At 41.9% G+C, this 21942-nt stretch overlaps 1 protein-coding gene across 2 annotated transcripts in view; it reads left to right on the top strand.

Annotated features, from left to right (window-relative positions):
- Positions 1-21942, top strand: part of NHSL1 (NHS like 1) — a 237202-nt gene that overhangs the window by 114548 nt on the left and 100712 nt on the right. The window contains exon 1 of one of the 2 annotated variants that reach the window (XM_029223504.1): positions 19505-19586. The exons of the other annotated variant lie outside the window; for it this stretch is intronic. Coding sequence (XP_029079337.1) covers positions 19571-19586 — 16 coding nt within the window. The 5' untranslated portion in view covers positions 19505-19570. Of the gene's footprint in view, positions 1-19504; positions 19587-21942 lie in introns of those variants that run through there. 2 annotated transcript variants of the gene reach the window in all.

Below are 21942 nucleotides of genomic sequence, written 5' to 3'. Positions count from 1 at the left end.
ATTGCTGCTAATCTCTTATTGTGCCTAATTTATAAATTAAACTTTATCATAGGCATGTATAGGAAAAAACAGCGTACGTAGGATTCGGTACTATCCTCAGTTTCAGACACGCACTGGGGGTCTTGGAACGCATCCCCCGTCGATAAAGGGGGACTACTGTCTAATGGGGTCATTCTTCTGTGGCGCCCAGTGTGCATGGAATGAAGTCCTTATCATTTAACATAGCAGGAGATCCTCCTCCATCTGACGCCTCCCTGTCCCCTCTCCCTTTGAACTCCAGAAATAGCAAACAGACCCACGGCTCTTTCACAGCTCCAGAACTTTCATCTCCCATTCCATGAGTCAGATGCTCCAGTCTCCTCCTCTGCCTGTTACTTCCTGCTTTACAACTGTGAAGTCCTCCCCGATTCCCAGAGGGTAGAGCTGATTTCTCCCTTCTCTGTGTTACTCCTGACCCCCTGCATACCTTTGTAATTGCGTCTATCACACACCGGGTTGTACTTATTTGTTTACTCGTCTGTGACCTGAGCTAGACTGTGAGTTCTTTTAGGACAGAGACCAAGTCTTCCTTACCTTTTTTATCCCCAAGGCTAAGTACCCAGTAAAGGGATGCTGACTGGGTGAACGTAACCCACCTGGGACACTGTTAATAGTGCTGTTTGCCCAGGCCCACGTGCCAAACAGTACTCTCTGAATTTGCTTACAGCACGGTGGGTTATAGGTAGCACTGCATGCTTACTTTGTCGATTATACTGATGAATATAATCTTACAAGTGCTCCTGACTCTGGACTTTTCTGAGTGTAACAAAAGAGAGGGTGCAGTTTGTGGGAACATAAATTTGGTGGCAGTCTGCTGTTTCCTGTTGCTCCACGCAAACCGTGTACGTATGAAACACTTTGTACAAGCGTTTGATCCTGGCTGTTTTGACCATGAGTAAAGTTGACTTAGTGAAGAGGGATGAGGTGTGGGTTGGACGATGCCATGCCTGATAAGGAGAGGCAGCTCGGCGCTATCGCAATCTTTTCTTAACCGGTTTTCCCGCTTTCACTCTTGTTCGCCCTCACCCCAAGCCAGGCAGTCTTAACACAGCAGCCTCAGCAGCCCTGTAAAACATCAAACATAGGTCGAGCCGTGTAACTTCACTGCTTAAAACCCTTCTCAGACAGTTTAATAACGTCTTTACAATGTTCTATGAGGCCCCATGTGATCGGCCTCCCTCGCCCCATTGCTTCCCCAACCTCATCACCTGTGCTTTCCCTTCACTCTCCAGTAAGTCAGACCAGGCTCCTTGCTGCTGTGAGAACACACGGTGCAGCTTGACCTTGCCCTCCGCTTAGAATCCCAGCTGTGCACACAATTCTCTCTCTCCCTCTCTCCCTTTGGCCAGGTTTTCGCTCAAAAATCATCAGGGACCTTTTTTAAAATTGCCACATCTTCAGAGAGTTGGCACATGTATGGTCTCCTCATTTCCCGTGCCATCCTGTGGAACAGTGATTGGCTCAGTAGCACTGGTCCCACCATGAGGCTAGACTCCAAGGGAAGCATCTTGCCCTCTGCAGCTGCATTCCTTTCCTTTGGTGCTCTGCCTTGTGGATGATGGGGATATAGTCTAAGCGGGGACACCAGAGTCTGAACTTGGATGCACCTGCTCTGGGATTGCTTAATGCCAGCAGCCCTGCACCGAGCTGCCTATAGGATGTTGATCTTTTCATGAAGCCAAGCTTTAAGTATTTACCGATGTGAATAATTTTCCTATTCCAAGGTAATGTTTGTCACTACTTACCAGCAAATAGAAAGGCATGCGTGATCTAAGCAGTCTTCGCTGCCGTCACTTGATGATAGACTTAGCACTTATGTTTCCAAATAAACATATATGTTCTCCCAGACCTACAGTAGTGTAAGCCATGACTCCATCTGGCACAACTTCTGCTGACATCTCTTATCACATGGGCATATCAATGTTAGTGTCCTCCATTGAACTCTGAAACCCTACGGGAAGATAATTTGCCTTTTTTGCCTTTGTGCTACCTGGACATTTTACAGTGCTTAGAACAGAATATATTAGATGGTCAATAAATATTTATCAGACTAAGAAAACACAAAATGTTTCCTTATAAAGCAGATATCTAAGAGAAAGAAATGAAGGGAAGCAAAATTTAAAAAGCATATACACAAGTAGCTTGAGACCTTAATAAAGTTCCAAGTGGATTTCCACCTGCAAAAAAACCAAAAATAATAATAATAAAATTGCCACCTCTTCATCCTGACCCTTCTATCCATATCTCTGTTTTACTCTGAAACGCTTTCCACCATCTAATATACTATATACTTTTTGTATTTATTTTCAGTACTGCCTGTCTCCTCAAACTAGAATTTAACCTCTAAGACAGGAGTGATTTTTTGGGTTTGTTTTGACCACCAGTGTTTCCCCAGGCCTGGCCCATAGTAAGTGTTGAGTAAATTTTCATTGGAAGGGAATGAATGATGCAAAGACCACGAGGTCAGGAAATCTGGATGTTTTGCTTCTGTCACTCGCTAATTGTGTGACCTGAAACAAATCACATGATCTGTTTAAGCTCTAGTTTTCATTTCTGTAAAACAGGGTAATACCTATGCATCATACATATGGGTAGCAGGTACAGCTTGTTTACTGAATAATAAACATGAGTTTGTGTTTTATAGATACTGTGTAAGCCTACAGATTGAATCTGGTTGTATTTAATGGTACTGCCCCTGGGTTGGCAATCCCTTCACTATCAATAGTTGAGTCAAAAGATGTCTTTATCCTGGTATAGAATATATATATACTAATCTCAGAATTTCCAGTATAGAAGTAATTGCTTTTAAACTACTTGTGTAACCTAGGCAACCCAAATGGAAGCTATCACTTCCTTTACATAATTTTCAAGTAATTTATACCTCAGTTTTTATGTCAAATCCTGAAATGATTAAAATACTAAATTGAAAGTCGTGTCTAAATCAGTCAAGCCCCCGCCCCCCTTAAGTATTAACAATAGCTAACATTTAATGGGTGCTTGCCATGGCTCGACACTCTTAATGACACAGTACATGAATGAACTCATTTAATAAGTACTGTCTGGATACCATAAGTAGTCAATAAAAATAATAGTTGGTTTGATAAGGAAGGATTAGATCATTAGGGAGAACTGAAAACTGGGCAGAGAAACTTATATGTGGTGAGACAGGGAACCAAGCATAATTCTTCAGGAAGAGAAATGGCATTGAAAGCACTTAGGGCATTTTGGGGTCTTTGACTCGTTAGCTTCTGTTTTCAGGGCAAATGCTCTGCTTTGAGACTATTTGGGTATGTGCTTATTTGAAGCCCTTTTAAGTCTAGCCTGGGTCTTATCCAGTGTCTTGTACTTTACAGAGAGTGAGTGAATACTAGTTGTGTGAACACATGATAAGCAGCGCTGGAGGAAAGTGCTCTGGTTTGGGCGTGCAGAATGGATCGTAGCGTTTGGAACTAGAATCCTGCCATATAGGGGCTGTAGAGGTTGAAAAGAGGCAAAAGTGCTGGTCGGGGCTTCCCTGGTGGCGCAGTGGTTGAGAATCTGCCTGCTAACGCAGGGGACACGGGTTTGAGCCCTGGTCTGGGAAGATCCCATATGCCGCGGAGCAACTAGGCCCGTGAGCCACAACTACTGAGCCTGCGCGTCTGGAGCCTGTGCTCTGCCAACAAGAGAGGCCGTGATAGTGAGAGGCCCGCGCGCCGCGATGAAGAGTGGCCCTCGCTTGCCGCAACTAGAGAAAGCCCTCGCACAGAAACGAAGACCCAACGCAGCCATAAATAAATAAATAAGTAATAATAAATTTAAAAAATTTTTAAAAAGAGTGCTGGTCGAAGCGATTATGTAGGCACGTGAGGAAAGCAGTTACGGAACCACAGATTTCCATGTTAAGCCCTTTTTGTTAAGGTAAGTCATAGGTGTTTTTTTTGTTTTTTTTTTCCGGTACGCGAGCCTCTCACTGTTGTGGCCTCTCCCGCTGCGGAGCACAGGCTCTGGACGCGCAGGCTCAGCGGCCATGGCTCACGAGCCCAGCCGCTCTGCGGCATGTGGGATCTTCCTGGACTGGGGCACGAACCCGTGTCCCCTGCATCGGCAGGCGGACTCTCAACCACTGCGCCACCAGGGAAGCCCAGTCATAGGTTTTAATAATTACTTGTTAGTGTAGCAACAGTATCTGTGATTTTCAAAGGTATAGTTACACTTTTCTAGCTTTATGAAGTGTGGGTAGTTACACCTTGTATTTCTAATCTTCCTAATTAAAGGTGATGTTTATGGTGATCACTGTGATGATAAATGCGATTGGAAAACTTACATGTAATCAACGTACACATTGTTCCTAGACACAGATGTGTGTGGTGTGAGGCTGGGGGAGACAGAAGCTGGTTGCAGTGGTGTCTCTGCGGTCTGCCACGCTTCAGCCTTTACTGAACTTCTCTGTACCATCAAATGCAGCATTGCAAGGTGTTCTCTGTCATTTATAGCTGACATCTGATGAGCGACTAGTCAGCAGAGACATTAGATCAACAGCTATTTATTTAGTTCTTGCTAGAACCCATCACTATGCTGGGTGCATCACATTTTGGCCATTTATACGTGTACAATACATGGTGAGCGCTTGCCCAGGAAGCAGGTGTCTGAGACCATCTCCCTAGGGGCATTTGTTAGCCGGAGTTCTCAGTTAGTTCCCACCCTCAATACCACCCTTTACTTAGTCTTATTCCCAGGATCTGGGTGTGGGTTGTGGATTCTTGGATTTTGAGAGCTACTGTTGCCTTGTAGACTTGATATAAAGCAACACCTTGAGAAAGCCACTTGGAAGAGTGAGCCTCTCCTAGATTCAACGTGAAAATGGCTTGGCTTGTGAGTGACCTTGAGTGACCTGACACACAGCCTTCCCTAGAGCAGGCACTCGTTAAGGCTGATGGAATGAAGAGTGACTCTATCCTGCCATTTTCATGCCCTCCTATTTTCAGAAAAGGCTGTGTTGGGGGCAGTAATGAATGGAAGAAGGTGGCAATAGATAGGAGTGAAGAAGGGAGGATAAAGATATAAGGAGAGAAGAGATAATGAGTCTCCGTACATCTCTGTTCTGCCTTCTTTTTGCGAACACTTTTCTGATCCCATCTTCTAAATCAATAAAATAATAGTAGTCTACTGGGACTCTGACACGTTTCTGCATATGCCCCTTGCAGGACTAATTGTGCGCTTGTAATAGTCAAGGTTTGCTTGCTTTTAAGGCATAGCTTAATAAAGTTTCTGTACATGGTTGAAAGAAGTGTGGAGTAAGGATAAAGGCTAATCTGTTCACTGGTTAATATAATTTCAGTGGTGCAAGTGAATTGTCAGATTAGAGTTTAATGTATATTTATCTTTCTGTAAGGGAAGCCCAGTTATAAATAAGTAAAAGCCACAAGCAGTTGAGATTTCAGTAAACTGTATCACTTGGTTTTTGGGTTTTTTTTAGTAAACTTTGAAAAGAGAAAGAATAAATATATTTTATTGTTGTTACAATTCCTTTGCCTCTATTCCTGAAGGTTCTCTTTCACTTTGTAACTAGAAGCGCCTCAGCTAAAGTAGAAGCTGGGTATCTGGTGTTTCCGGATTACATTTTGAGATACGCTGGAATTCCTACCTGGACACAGGTGTGTATTGCTTCAGTCTTGAGTGGCTGGGGATTCTTTTGCAAAGAATATGGAAGTCAGTTTGAGTTTACCCTGGTGGGCAGTTGTTGGATTGGTTGCTCTGGTCATCTTGACTGGTGGTTATTTATTTACATACTTTTTTTTCACCAATGGAAAGTACCTGGAGTGCTTTGACTTCCTGGAAAAAGAACTTTGATTTTCACCTTAAAGTAATTTTATTGCAGAGTTAATCAACACACTGTATTCCAACTATGAAAAGATCATTTAAGTCCTTTCTTTCCTTGCTAGCTTTCCACGTCCAATTCTTTGTCCTTAAGCATGAATGTCTGAATGTCTGAATGTTGTTCTATTCTAAGGACCCCGGTTCTTTTTGATTTGTAAGCAATTTTTGAGACAGCTTGTTGCATTTGGGATGTTCTTGTGTGCTTTAGGAAGCTGGAGAGTTTGGGATTGCTCTCCTTCAGTGTTCCTTTGGACCATCAGACCTTGGTTACTTCCCACACACTGGGGTATGCGTTAGTTTGTCCCGTGGATCTGTGTGCTCCTGTCATTGTAACTAGGGGAGAGTTATGTAACTGAGTTTAGAAATCCAAAAGGTTATGTTTCAATTCCAACTAATAAAGGTCTGAACAAAAACACAATTGCTAAAGTTTCCTCCAGTTTCTGAGAAAGTTAAGCTAAGTTTCTCTCCAATAAATGTTTGCTTGGAATGGGAGAAAGAACCTTCTGTAGTAGGTCTATGATGTGAATGTTGAGTTTTTCAGTGCCCAAGGAGTTTAATTATAGTCGTTTAAGTCAATGACTTTCAGAAGTTTTGCCTGTGTCCAGAGTAACAAGTACACGTTACTTTTGTTCCTAGTCTATACAACGCATATAAACACACACATAATTCATATACATACATACACACATTTGCATCTATATACAATGAAACAAAAGCTTTGTGAAACTACTTACCTTTATTGCATGGCTACATGTGATACCCTCTCTTTTCTCTTCTGTTTTATTCTGTTATATTTTATTAGACAGAAGACGTCAGTCCCGACCTACTAAATTGATTTTTATCACTACCTATTAGGTCACAGCCTTTGACTGGCCAAATAATGCTTTCAGAAGACTTCACTTCTGGTGGTAGGGTTTTATTATGCTGTGTTCCAGATAGCTCCCTCACAAAGCGTGATGGAGTTTCTGCAGCTAGTCCATCATCATGTTACTGTTGTAGGAAGGCCTCAAACACCAGAAGTATCTTGAGATGGAATGCAGATTACTGGTGCATCTCAGAAAAACCACCCGGTCTGAGAACTGAGCAACGCTGTTGAGCACCTGAGCATACACTCACCGTAGTAAGTCCTCTTCTAGGTTTCCCTCTGTGCCCCCCAGCCCAGGGCCATGCTGGCGGATAAGGGGAAATGCTTGAAAACTCGCAGGCAGGACTGAGCGATTTCCAGCATGGACCTTGCTCCCTGCTGGAGCACAGCTGTGCAGAGCCTGCTAATGCACTCCGTGCGTTACTTGCACCTGCTCCCCGGCCCAAGGGAAAGCTCATGAATAGCAATGTCTGACGAATATCTGCCCTAGTCTGGAGATTTCTCTGTCATTATGCTTACTGGCCTGTTGTCCATCCCCCATAGAGGAAAATTAGCTGAGAAGTTCAGTCCATTTAACTTTACTTTCAAATTGTTGGACTCTAGCCTGTATGTATCAGAGATCCTATGTCTGAACTGGAAGAAAAGCTGCATTTTCTTTGAAACACAGTTATTGTAAAAAACTGACGACTGATAAGAGATGCTTTTCTAAATTGTGTTCATATGGACTACACGTTAGCTTATATAAAACCTTGGAGGAAGATGTCTTTTATTATTTGTATTTCCGTATAACAGAAGCTCGCTTCATTCACAGTTCAGAATTCTAAAACAATTTAAAAAAATGTTAATGAACATCTTTCTAAAATTTGCTCTGCAGATAGAGTCTGTTTGCAGGTCATAGTTTACCCAGTACTCACTCTGTACGGTCTCATTTCATTGCTCTGACAGTCCTGTGAGATGGGCAGGACGGTGACGTTTACCGAACCCTTTTGTGCTGAGAAAGCTGTCCCTGAGAGATGAAGTGACTTGCCTGAAGCCTTCGAGATAATAATGGAATAGTTGGATTTGAATTCACTTCTTATGACCTAGTCCCTCCCTCTCTGCATGACACTGTGTAGTATCTCTGCTCAATCCTCAGGACAATGGAAGCTTGTCTGGATGCCGTGGTGTCACTGTGAATAGTCACTGAACCTTGTAAGCACCTGGTGACACCCTGGTGGTTATTGAGGTTTGTAAGGTTCTTTGCTTTGGCACGAGGTGGGTCTCCACTGCCTGCTTCTTAGTCCGCTTTTGCTGTAAGGCTGTGAGCTTTCTCTTTTCACCCACATAGTCGTGCCTGCCTCTTGTCCCCACCACTCTCTGCTCTGGGGTTTCTAATATGTTACCTTGTGTGGAGGGTCTGGACAATCCAGTTTATTACAACAGTAGCGACTGGAGGATCATAATAAGATCCGAACCCACAGTCCTGTGAGTATTGCTATCTGGTAGCACAAGTGTGGCTATCTTGTATCTTGGCCATATTTTGAGTGGTTGAGTGGTTGAGTTTTTCAGAAAAGTGATCTCTTAATAAGTGGGATGTTCTGTAATATGTAAATATGTTTTTTCCATGTTTATCTTCTTCTGTTGGATTTTTTTTACTACAGTTAAATAAAGCACATGTTTGCATTAATGTTACAGAGTTGTGTCTATATTTGGGCATCCCAGTTCTTTTTGTAAATGTTAAATTTTAAACACATCTATAAAATCACTCTGAGTTTCCAAGTAGGATTACTGCGTTGTTTCACTTAAGCAAGCGTTGCTTTTCAGCTTTGGTCTCATCATTAACCGCTTTCTCTAGTAATGTGTTGAGTTCTCACTCGCCTCTCTTCTCTCCATCGGATAGCTGGACACCAAATATATATTTTTGCTTTTCATGTGGTCGAAATGGCCTCTCCATATCTTCACTTTCATATCTGCTTCTAAAAAAGTCAAAAGATGGTGACAATAAGACATGTTTCTGTTATCTGAAATCAGTTCTACTCCACTAAACGTTTTTGGCCAAACACTTAAGTGACGTTTGATCCTCCTGAACACAAATGGGAATTATATGAAATGTGACTGAAAAAGCTGCTTTGTCTCTGCTTCTTCTGTGAATTTCTTAATAAACCACTAATACACCAATACTTGGAACTAATATGACCTTTTAATAGTCTCTGTTGAAATAGTCCTCATTTTGGCTCACAGTAGTTGCTCAGTGAATGCTTTGATTTATACACAGGAGAGCTGCAAAAATGCTCGGGTGCAATTTGAATACATTGAAAATAGAGATGTAGAAAATACTTTTTTTCTATGACTCAAGAAATGAGGCTCAGAGAAAAGTAACCATTTCCAAAAGTATTGCTGTCTTTTCTCTCATTCTCCAAGCATAAGAGAATTGATAGAAGAAGCTCACTCCTGATATGAAAAGCTTTTGATATCCAAAATAGTTATTCTGTGTTGTGTTTGTAAAATCTCAGAGATGATGACAATTGTAAAGATGTCTTTCCTTTTGAATGAAGTGAAATTTCAAAGAATTCTGACTGTTCTGGGTATACCTAGAGAAACCAACTTTAGCAACTCTTCGAGAGAGAGCTTATTGAAGCGGTGATCACATATTTTTTTCTCTCAGTGCCATTTGAGAGCATTTTAGTAAAATATCTGTATATACTTCCTAAATTGGAGTTATGAAGGTTTCTAAGTAGAGTTATCTTAAAAAACAAAGCTAATTTGTCAGGACTCGAGGAACCTCCGAGATAGCCTTGTGTGACAGATGAGAAGTCGGGGTCCAGGGAGGTGAGTTCACTTGCTTTAAGACCTCACAACATGGGACTTCCGTGGTGGTGCAGTGGTTAAGAATCCGCCTGCCAATGCACGCGACACGGGTTCGAACCCTGGTCCGGGAAGATCCCACATGCCGTGGAGCAACTAAGCCTATGCACCACACCTACTGAGCCTGTGCTCTAGAGCCCGCAAGCCACAACTACTGAGCCCGCGTGCCACAAATAATGAAGCCCACGCGCCTAGAGCCCGTGCTCCGCAACAGGAGAAGCCACTGCGATGAGAAGCCTGCGCACCGCAACGAACAGTAGCCCCCGCTCACCGCAACTAAAGAAAGCCCGTGAGCAGCAACGAAGACCCAATGCGGCCAAAAATAAAAAGAAATAAAAAAAAAAAAAAGTCCTCACAACCAGGAGCAGCCCAGTTAGGCTGTGCCCTTGTGTCCTTTTCTACTTTTTTTTTCTTTTTTTTTTGGTGGTACGCGGGCCTCTCACTGTTGTGGCCTCTCTCGTTGCGGAGCACAGGCTCCGGACGCGCAGGCTCAGCAGCCATGGCTCACGGGCCCAGCCGCTCCGCGGCATGTGGGATCTTCCCGGACCGGCGCACGAACCCGTGTCCCCTGCATCGGCCGGCGGACTCTCAACCACTGCGCCACAGGGAAGCCCCTTTTCTTCTTTTTTAAATGGTGTTGAGACTGTGTTCCTTTCTATCAGTTTCTTTAATTTTGACACTCCTGACTGCCCTATGAAGGTCAAGTGACAGATTTCTCTGTTGACCTTCCAGAGCAGGTTTTGGAAGTTTTTCATCCACTCTGTATCACACAGAAAGTTTTCTAAATAGATGTGCCGAAAACAAGCAACTTACTGGTGATGGCAAATGCAAAAGAGGGACAGCATCGACGCTGGAAACAGGCTCTCCTGCGTCACTTTTACTCTGCTTACAAAAGCAAAATTCATTCAGGTTTGAAAGAATTGAAGGGAAAAAAAAAACCAAAACAAACAGAAAACCCCAAGGGTCTCAGCCTGCAGCCTTTCCTTTGTATGAGCTGAAGTCCTTAGAGACAGTTGAATAACTTAATAGAGTCCTCAGAAGCATACCTGCCTTGAGAGAAATAAGTGCATTTTAAAACTGTGAACTTAGTATTCTGTTTTTGACAGAGAAACTTTTTCCTCTTGAGGAACTGTAGATTTTTATTATCCTTAATAGTTGAATTTGCAGAGAAGTGTTAAATAAAAATAGAGCACGAAGTAAATGCCAGCTATTTCCATCAACAGAATTGTAGGCGACTTTTATTAGAACTTTACTGATGTTAAGTGAAGAAAGAGGGAAAGAGAAAAGGAGAGAGGAAGAGAGAGAGAAGGGGGGCAGGAAGGGAGAGAGGAAGAGGTAAAACAAAAATGAAAATGGAAAAAGCGCAGATCTGTTCGTCTTGATCAAAGAGGAGGCTCAGAAAAGAGCTGTTTCTGTGGGATACTCTGCCCTCTGTGGATCTTGTAACTCTGTGATTATCTTGCCCTGTGGCAAGACGCCACCCTGAAATTGGTCTGCCAATTTGAAGAATCATTTTCTTGCTTATTTTTAAACTCCTAAGGACAGGGGAAAAGACTGAAGGAGCCTAAATGCTGTGGTTTCCTCAAACCATTATTGTTGTAAATCCTATGGGTCCTGAAATAACTCGCTATTCCTGAAGTTTCAAACTGCCCCCTTGCTCAGAAGACTTGGCAGTTGAAAGGGAAATGATTAGCTCTTTCCTTTAAGCGCTGTCCCCAAGGTTTAAGTGGGTCAAAATTGAAGAATGTGGTGATTGCAGAAGTAAACTACCTTTTTTAAATGGAAATTCTCTAGTTCTTTATACAGAGCTTTGAGTTTTTCAAATATTTTCTAAATCAAACATAAAATATTTTAAATTTATAAATCTTAAGTAACTTAAACATTAGATTATTTGATTTTCTATGCAGAAATCATCAGGAGCCTGGGCATTTTAACTTGGTGTCTTCCTTTTAATGTTTATGTTTTTGCTTGGTGATTAAAAGTAATTATAGTCCAGTAACTCTCTCTGGTTATGGGCTTATGTTTTACTAACAAGTAACTTGTGGCAGAACTTGTGTTCCTTCTGGTTGGCTGGTACATGATCTTGAATACTGTTGATTTGTAGTCTGACTTCTTTTTAGAATGATTTAGGACGGTGATTTTGTGGACAGAAGAGTTGCACCTGTTTCTAGAGTTGAAGGTTGGCTATTGTTTTAACTTCCTCGCATTACTCAGATGCTTAGGAAAAAATGATGCAAATGACCTCTTTATTTTTGTTTGGTTGGGTTTTTGTGGGGAGGCTTGCCATTGATTTGTATATTTTGGGAGTCAGTCCCTCCACAGGCACATTGATGAAATATACAGCATGAAAGGTTATGAGTTTATTTTGATGGGTTTTAACCGAGACTCTCCAAAATATAATATGCACGTATTTGGCACACTGACAATGGCAAGTCTTTAAGAGGATGAAATTTACACTCTAGTGGTTTTATTTTTTTCCTATAATACATTCCATTATAAATTCAGTAAGAAAGGGGATCTGGGGTCATTATTATGACATCTTTTGGTGTCCTCCCTCCAGCTGGACACACTGACCTCAACATTCTTGTATGGATACTTCCAGAAAAATTCTTTTTTTTTTTCCTTTTCTACTTCCATCATCCTTCAAACATTTAATTTAGGCTGAGTGAGAGAAGGAAAAACTGCCTTCTGAGTTTGCTCTGACGAACTTGCCTTGAGAGAGAATGGTATCTGTGTTTGTGGGTTTGAAAATGAGGCCCCCTTTGGACTATTAGTTTAAAGAAATGATGATTTATAAAAATTCCACCATAAGTTCAGCTATTCAGTAACTATTGTTTAATGTTGAGTTTTAGTACAGTTGTATGTGGGGAAATAATATCTATTTATTTAATTTTTAAGGGATATGTTAAATATTTTTATGACTTTTCATAGGAATCATTATGCACTTGGATAGATATCTCATGCAGGTTTTATACACTCTCCACTATTTACTTTTGGGTGAAACAGTAGAGTAATAATTCTGGTTTATGCTATAAGCATTGATCATCTATTGTGTTTCAGGCACCTCACAGGGCATTGGAGGTTAGGTGTGAATGAGCAAGTCCTTATTTTGAGGAACTCTCATTTTAGGTGGGCAGACAGAATTGTGACACTATCATAGCTACATAAATAAAGCTGGGGATTCTGCTGGGGGAGAGGAGCGAGGTCAAGGATGGCTTCAGAGAAGTAAAAAAACAGGCTGTGGGGATGGGGGCTGTACTCCAGACAAAGACAGTAATAGTCTGATCCAGGATAGTGCAGGTATGAGACCATATGGAATATGAAACAAAGCCTACAGATGGGGCCGCTGAAAGAAATATGGCCGGAAACTTTGGGGAAAAAAATTGAGTTCAAGTCCAAATTTATTGCTAGATGAGGAGTTCGGGATTTATTCTTGTGTTTTTTACATAAGTGGAAACATGATTTCTTTTTTTTTTCCCCCCCGTAAGGGGGAGAATGGAGCACTAAGTGCTCTTTTGGAAAGATGTAGTAGGTCCAACGGTGGATTAAGAGGTCAGACTTAGAAAGAAAAAATAAACTCTTATAAAGTTATAAAGGAATATTGTCACTTGAGGAAACATCTTAGCCATCAGCAGGACCTTTTGAAGCTCCATCAGGCTGGATGAATGGAGCAAGGTTTCACAATAAAGGCTCCTTTCTGCTGCCATTGCCTAGGAGGCATACTGTGCTCCTACATGTGCTAGACTGGAGCCCCATGGACAGCAGTGGAGTCAAGGCAACTCTACATATCTAAGGGAGATCAGGAGAGGCTGTAAGATGATCTAAGCTAAGAGCTCAGGTCAACTTCGACACTCATTCTTACATTCCCTAGGGAAATAGAACCAGAGGGGCCCAAGGGTTCTTGAAAAAAGAAAAAGGTCAAATCATTTGGGTGTTAGAAGAGCTAGGGGTCCATGAATGAGATTAGAGACAAATTGCATGATAAGGAACCAAATGAGGGCTTCCTTCTTGGTTGTGATGTCAAGAAGTCTAGACATAGACTTGGCTCTGAAGGAAAAAAAAAAAAAAAAGGAAATAACTAAGAACTGGCTCAGGAGAGTATATTTTAAAATGGCCAATTAAAGCAGAACTTCCATGATTCCAGGAGGAAATACAGTGATGCGAATGAGGCTACCTAAGACCAGAAGCCGTTGAAGAGCCCCCAGTGCAGTATTTACAGGGTGCCTTGGAGCTTCATAGTTGGTTTGCGTTCAGCACAAAGTAACCTGTCTTCTTAACGAGCCAGGACTGAAACGTCTCCTGAGAGAAGAGTGACTGCAGAGAGGATGAAGGTTGCCTTTGGGATCAAGTAGGTCAGCCCTGGCTGCAGAGTGCAGAAAAATCAAAAAGGGTTCAGGGTCAGATGACATTAGGAGGAGAAAGAACAAAGTCCTGTGTGCCGGATTTTCCAACGATGAGCCAAAACTGCCTACAGAGGTGGCCAGACTGGAGTACTGCAACCAGTAGTAGCTTTAAACTAGCCAGTGTAAAGTTATAAGGCTGTCATTTTTTTCCTTCTTTCTCTTGGTTCTGTGGTAGTAATAAATATACAGAAAAACTCAGACTGAGTCTCTCTCTTTTCTGAGAAATTCAGAATATTGGTAAGAACTGAAGTATCCTAGCACAGTGGATAAGATGGGAAAGACTAACCCTTTGGTAAGATGTTCAGAGAGTGCCATTCAGCCTCGGCCACCAGAATGGCTTCTTCTGTGGTCATTCTCATATAAGCAGCACCAGAGGGTTTCAGCATCTTGTTTCTGGCAGTATAGGGGGAAATGGGAGCACTGGTGTTTGGGAATATGTCTTCAGTCTCCTCTGACTTTTAAAGCACCGAGGTATGCCCCAAGATATAGGTATGAAAACAGGCCTTGCCTGATTTCATACCTTTCTAGTTGATGCGAAACAAACCCTCGAATGGGTACGGAAAAGGGTTTTTCCATCTTTGTCTGACTTTTTTGGGTAAGAGTCAAAATCAGGATGCGTAAAGAAAAATATGGTTTGCCTGTTTTTCTTGTAATTTTGTTTTTTGTTTTGCCAGGAACAAAGAATTTTGAGCCCATCTAAGACTCATTCATTATATGCATTATGCAAATTAATTCCTAATTTACCCGCATCCCCATTATTTTATTGAAACCAAACAGACTTTTTTAGCACGCAAATGAAATAGCACTGCAGCGGTTTGGAAGACCTGAGCATCTAAACATTTTTGGCTGTACGTGTGGCTGCCACTCCCTCTGACCGAGACAATAATATTAAACTTTAACATGATGCAGGATGTTGTAATCCTACAAGAGAGAGAAGTGGTTGGGCTCTAAGGTCATGGTTGGCAAAGGCAAGACCTTTGTTCTGTCTAGAGGGCTGTAAATTCTGTGAGCGAGCATCATGCTTGGCCCGCTCCCTTCACGCAGGCTTCCTAGGGATTTAGTTTTGTTTTTTTTAATAAAAAAAAACTATGTTAGTTTTATATTTTTTTATTTGTTATTTTCTTTATTTTTTTTGGCTGCGTCGGGTCTTAGTTGCGGTACGCGGGCTTCTCTCTAGTTGTGGCGTGCTGATTTTCTCTCTCTAGTCGTGGCTCGCGGGTTCCAGAGCACGTGGGCTCTGTAGTTTGTAGCACGTGGGCTCTCTCGTTGAGGCACGTGAGCTCAGTAGTTGTGGCGTGCAGGCTTAGTTGCCCCTTGGCATGTGAGATCTTAGTTCTCTGACCAGGGAGCGAATCTGAATCCCCTGCACTGGGAGGTGGACTCTTTACCACTGGACCACCAGGGGAAGTCCCCTTAGGGATTCAGTTCTGAATTTCACTAGCAGTGATCAGTGGGGGTAGATAATAATAATTTTTTTCTTCTAGTTTTATTGAGATATAACTGACATACAGCACTGGTGTACAGCATAACGGTTTGCCTTAACATACATCATGAAATGATTAGCACAATAAGCTTAGTGAACAGCCATCATCTCATGTAGATAGAACATTAAGGAAATAGAAGAAAGATGTTTTTTCCTTGTGATGAGAACTCTTGGGATTTACTCTGGACAACATTCATATTCACATACAGCAATGTTAATTATATCTCTTCTGTTGCACATTCCATCCCTAGTGCTTATTTATCTTATAGCTGGAAGTTTGTACCTTCTGACCACTGTCATCCAGCTCTGCCTCCGCCCCACCCCCCTGCAACCTTCTGGTAACCAGAAATCTGATCTCTTCTATGAGTTTGTTTGTTTTTGGAGTATAATTGACCTACAGAACTATGTTAGTTCCCGGTACACAACATAGTGATTTGATATTTCTGTGCATTTCAGAATGATCACTGTGGTAAAGATATTATATAATTTTTGACTATATTCCCCACACTGTACATGTCATACCTGTGACATTATTTTGTAACTGAAAATTTGTACCCCTTAATCTCCCTCACCTATTTCTCTCCTCCCTCCACCCCCAGATAATAATTTTAATGAATAGTTCTTATTCTTTTTTCCTAGTTTAAACAGTGTGCCTTTTCAGGTTTTATTTCTCAAACCTATTCACAGTTGTTTGATGGTGAAACAAGGGATTTGTTTTTTAAAATGATTTTTGATATTAATAAAAGACTATTCCATTTCCACTGCTCGTGTTTAATGCTGTGACTTTTCAGATGGTGATACCTATCATTTCGCTAATCAAACAGAAGATGGTATTCGTATTGTTTAGCAGTGTTATATCATGGAAAGATTTTTTTTTCCAGTAAAAATTTAGCCATAGTAAGTACAGTGATATGGGGAAAATAGGCTTTAAGCCCTTGTGATCAGAAATTGAAGTCCGTTTAAAAAGAAAAAAAAAAAAAAACCATACCCCTTCTCCAACAGTTGCTACCTTGCTAAATGGATTCGTTTCCTTGAGCTGTTGTACCAGAGTACCACAAATGGGGTTGCTTAACACAGCAGGAATTTCTTCTGTTCTGGTTCAGGAGGCCAGAGTCTGAAATCAAGGTGCCTGCAGGGCCTTGCTCCCTCCCAAGGCTCAGGGAGAAAATCCTTCCTTGCCTCTTCCAGCTTCTGATGACTCTAGGCATTCCTTGCCTTGTGGCCACGTAACTCTAATCCTTGCCTCTTCACATGGCCTTCTCTGTGTGTCCTTTTCTATCTCTTATAAAGACACTGTTACTGTCCTTAACACCACCCTAATCCAAGATGTCATCTCATCTTGATCCTTATCTCAAGCATGCCTACAGAGACTGTATTTCCAAATAAGGTCACGTCCTGAGGTTCTGGGTAGACAGGAATTGCGGGGGTTGGGGGGGGGAGGAAGAGAGACAGTATTCAACCCATTACATTAAATTATAGATGTTTTAACCTGTAGCTTGGTTAGATGGTAATAGGCAAGAAGCTGTCATTGATCATTATTAATTTTGCGTATTCTTCTATTATATAATTATTATATAACTTATCACATTGTATTACAATTATTTACCTACTTGCCTCTTGCATTAAATCATAAGGCAAAGATTGTCTTTTTTCCTGATATAATGCACCTAACAAAATGGTTATTTATGTTATATTAATATACATATCTACATATATCACAGCAAAAAATGGAGTAGGTTAGAAGGATAGAATCTTAGAGTAATTTAGTCCCTGCCTTCAATCCACACCTTTACAGGTCATGAATTGCTCTAGAGACCAGCTAGATAAGCCTACAGATGTGGCTACAGTCATGTTCTCTTTACTTTCCAATTCAGTGTGCTTTCTAGCACATCAAATCATCTCTATATTAAAAGGTTTAACTGTGAGTATTCATAGAGTGCTGTTAAAAGCACGCAACCACCCCCAAACTCTGGGTACTAACCTATGTTCAGAAGCCTTAACTCTCCAGGATGTGGAATTTCTCTCTGTGTGCAGTTATAGAAATTGAATCTAACCCACAAGAATATTTTCAGGAATATCTTTGCAATTCATACATTGCATAGAAGACCACTTGAGATAGGAAAGGATGAAGAATGACTGCAGCCATCTGTGGGGAGGGTCACATGTTGAGATGGGAAAGGCTGAATCAGGTGGTTTGACTTTGATCTTGAGGCAGCTGCTACTTAGTTGAGCAAATCACTTCATCTCTGAATGGGTTTCCCCGATGAGATGAGCTGGTTCCTTCCAGTTCTGTTCTAAGAGTTAATATCACTGTTTGTCATTCCACATGCAGGTTTCTTTTCATCCCAACTAGCTTCTGGCTAAGAACCTCTTCCATTTCTCTGTGGTCATGGCAACTAGTACAGTGACTTCCTCGTGGTAGGGAACTTATTATTATTATTTTTTTTTTTTTTTTTGCGGTACGCGGGCCTCTCAGTGTTGCGTCCTCTCCCGTTGCGGAGCACAGGCTCCGGACGCGCAGGCTCAGCGGCCATGGCTCACGGGCCCAGCCGCTCTGCGGCATGTGGGATCTTACCGGACCGGGGCACGAACCCTTGTGCCCTGAATCGGCAGGCGGACTCTCAACCACTGTGCCACCAGGGAAGCCCTGGTAGGGAACTTATTAACCAGGCCCTGCTAGTGATACTGGAAGGTGAGGAGCAGAAACCCAGCCAGGCTATGCTGAACCTCATGTCTAAAGCCAAAAGGCTCAGAGCATCGATCGTATGTAGCCAGGGCAGCAGCAAGCACCCCAGGACACAGACAGACAGATAGACTGGTTCTGAGTCAGTTTCCTGTATCCTGTGGAGTCAAAAGGAAGACCTGCACACAGCAACGGGCCTTGTGAACAATGGTCACTTCCTGTGACCAGGAGAGTCTGAGGGCCGGGGGTGGCCACTCACGGTTCAGACAGCACTTTCAGGCAGGGTGCTCCCGAGGCCACATCTGTAGACTTTCTCTTCAGATCTGCATAAAACTCCTTCTCTCCCTTTTTAACCTGTGTTAAAGAGTTTACAGTAAAGTAAACCTTGAACTTGCAAGAGTGAATTTAGCTTTCCCGTGGAGGGGGAGATAAGTAATACTCTGCTTATGGTTACAGTGGCGTTGGATATTCACATACTCCGATGCCAACTTAACTATATTAATCTTTGTTTCCTCGTGTGAAAAATGGCAGTGCCATAGAAGTTTTAAAAAACCCTCCCACACGCAAGAGGGAGGGGATATGGGGATATATGTATATGTATAGCTGATTCACTCTGTTGTAAAGCAGAAACTAACACAGCATTGTAAAGCAATTATACTCCAATAAAGATGTTTAAAAATTTTTTTTAATTAAAAAATAAATAAAAAACCCTCCACGTTTTTTATCCTAACACACAAGTATATTAATAGTAGTAGTAACAGGGGTAGTCGACACTTTTGTAGTGCTTTTACTATTTGTCTGGCACTGTTTTGAACACTTCACACATATCCACCTATTTATGTAGACTCAGCTGTGTGCACAATTTCATATCATAATGTTCAGTGCTAATTCTGTACCAGTATGTGAGTTGTTCCACATCAGAAAAAAAAGAGTGTGACTAGCAAAAGAATAATGATGTCAAAGAATAGTTGTGAGAATTAATAGCAAACAGTGAACCCGAATCGAGTGATTTCTTTGTTGTGTTGTGGATCACGTGAGGTGCTCCACCTGCTGCAATGGAAAATGCTGAGAGATGAGAGAAACAAACGGGCTGGCTCTCGTGCTGCCCCGCACTGGACCACACGAACATCGACTGCTCGCCCCCGGCTCCCCTCACTTTCCAAGATGATCCTGGCTGATCCCAGGGTGTGAAACTCCGTATGAAAGATAGGGAGGTGTCAGCAGCTCAGCCCAGAAAGCTGGGGATTGGGCAGTGGCTTCCTGTAATCCCAGGCGCTGGCTGACTGCCCCGCTCTTGGCAGTGCGGGCTGGGAGGTGGGCTGGGAGACAGCTGTGCTAGCACTGCAGCCCGCACCGGCCCGTGGAACACTGGCCCCTCATGGAACTGCCTCACTATGTTCTGCCTGAAAGGTGAGGGGGCTTTGGGCCCACTGGGGTGGTGAAGTTACAGTTAGAAAAATGTTCGTTTGGCATCAGAGTCTAAATCCAAGAGCTAGTTCTCTTAAAATCAAAGTTTGAGGGAGTTTTGTTAAGCATGAAAGTGAAAAAGTCATTGTTCTTTTTTGGTTGCAAACAGGAAGAAAGACCTCCTGCTGGGGAGATGGAATTTTTCTTTTAGACAGAGAGGATATTTCTCTGTTTGGATGCGTTTTGGATGTGTTCTGTCATAGACAAGAGTAATTAAAAGTTTAGAATGAAAGGAAACTTAATAGTCTAAGTGGGAATGGTTTACAGCTGTAGTATGAGTCCTGTTAAGAGAAGTTTTCATGTGATGATTTGCTTCTGTAAAGGGTTAGAGTGAGTAGAAAGGGGGAAGCGATTCTATTGCTTTCAGCTTTAATGTGTGAATCCAGGAATTAAACTAATTTTTACCGTAGAACAGACTTCTCATTCTAGCTATGTGTGTATGGATTATAGTACTTTGGGAAGTACTGGAAGATGGGGAATATATAAATATATGTTGTGATTCCCGCATTAGTTGGAGAGTATTTTCTCTTCTTAGGCAGTTATTTTTTCTTCAACACTATTTTTCTTCCAACTCTTGTCATAATGTAATTAATTTAAGCATTTAAGGATGTGTTTTTTGATGAGGTTGTTGGAATGGGGGAGTTCAAATGAATTTCCTTGGAAACAGAGTAGACTATTTTGTTCATATCTTTTGGTGTATATCATTGTGTTGATGCGAAATTCTTGATGGCTTTTTAATTTTTGGAAATAAAGTGGTCCTGGCTTGCTTTGCTGATTTGCCCCTTTGTCCTGAGTCTATTACTGAGGTGTTGACCAGGGTTCTCTAGTCTCACCCTTTATAGATTTAACCCTGACGCCTTAAAAACCACCAAAGTCTTTAATATTAAACTTTGAGTTTGGGTTGTTTGTTTATATGGTTGGTATAAGTTTGATCAAATCGACGGGGTAAAAGCAGAAAAGAACATCACATCTTTCTCTCCCTAAGAATTCAACTAGGGGCTTCCCTGGTGGCACAGTGGTTAAGAATCCACCTGCCAGTGCAGGGGACACGGGTTCAAGCCCTGGTCCGGGAGGATGCCACCTGCCGCGGAGCAACTAAGCCCGTGCACCACAACTACTGAGCCTGTGCTCTAAAGCCCACGAGCCACAACTATTGAGCCAGCGTGCCACAACTACTGAAGGCCGCACGCCTAGAGCCCGCCACAGCTAGAGAAAGCTGCACACGGCAACGAAGACCCAGTGCAGCCCAAAATAAATAATAAGTAAATAAATTTATTAAGAAAAAGAATTCAACTAATTCTTACTCTAAAGTGTATCTAGTTGCAATGGATTTCTAAGGAGCCCCATCAACAGAAATGAATTTGAATATTTCTGAAAAATAATTTTAGGTGAAATGAGTTATGGGCTTTCCTGATGCTTTCTCAAAAAATTGTTTGCTCAAATAAAAAGTGTAACTATGAAGAGCCAAAATTCAGTATCATTGGGTGAGTGTGCCTCCTAACCGAGTGTCATTTCCCCAGCTGAAATCATTATGATCTAATGACAGCTTCCGGTTTAGGATTTTTAATTGAATGCAGGTGTGGAGTTGTTGCAGGGCATGACTTCCGCTGCTTCAGCGTGTTTGCCTCCACCCATTCCCATCACAGCAATTTCATTTTATTAAAGAATATATCAATTTCATGGACTCTTAGTTTCCGAGATAACTTGGGAGATTTTAGAAAGTCAAGTGAATGGCATGTGATGACAACTGAATGCTTTCATGCTGAAGTGTGTGTTCTAATCAGGACTCCACAATCCCTTTAAAAAAAAAACAACAACCCACTTTCCCATCTCCCAGCAGCCAGGACAACATTTGACATTTTGCTCTCTTCCTGTGATTTATAGCCTCTTGATTTACAATAATGATTTTTAGGTTGCCCTCTGTCCTACAGGAGGCCAACCCAAGATAAAAGTCATGGTGAGTGAGATTAAACCCAGGAATATTAAGGGCTGCATGTGTTGCTTTGCGTTCCTACTGCATTTGTGTTTCCCTCTGATGGAGGCTTTTTCAGAGGACTTCATTAATTGGCCTGTTTCTGTGGCTCCCTGAGGTCCTAGGAGCTATTGGTTATGGTTAGTGTGGACATTAAAGGAAGCATGATTGCCCTTCTTTTGGGTTCAGTTGTGTCTTTGTGTATTTCTTTTAATTGTTGAAGAAAACACATCAGACAGCCTCCCACGTGGATTCAGGGTTTCCTTTTCTCCATTTATACTTCTCTTTTTCTGAAGTCATGTCTACTCAGCTTTTGGTCAATTTGGT

Source organism: Monodon monoceros, unplaced genomic scaffold, assembly GCF_005190385.1.
Source record: "Monodon monoceros isolate NGI ecotype Baffin Bay Population unplaced genomic scaffold, NGI_Narwhal_1 Super_Scaffold_15, whole genome shotgun sequence".
In the NCBI taxonomy this organism is placed as follows: Eukaryota; Metazoa; Chordata; class Mammalia; order Artiodactyla; family Monodontidae; genus Monodon; species Monodon monoceros.
The sequence above is the reverse complement of the archived record's forward strand: the minus strand, read 5'-3'. Positions and strand labels throughout refer to the sequence as shown.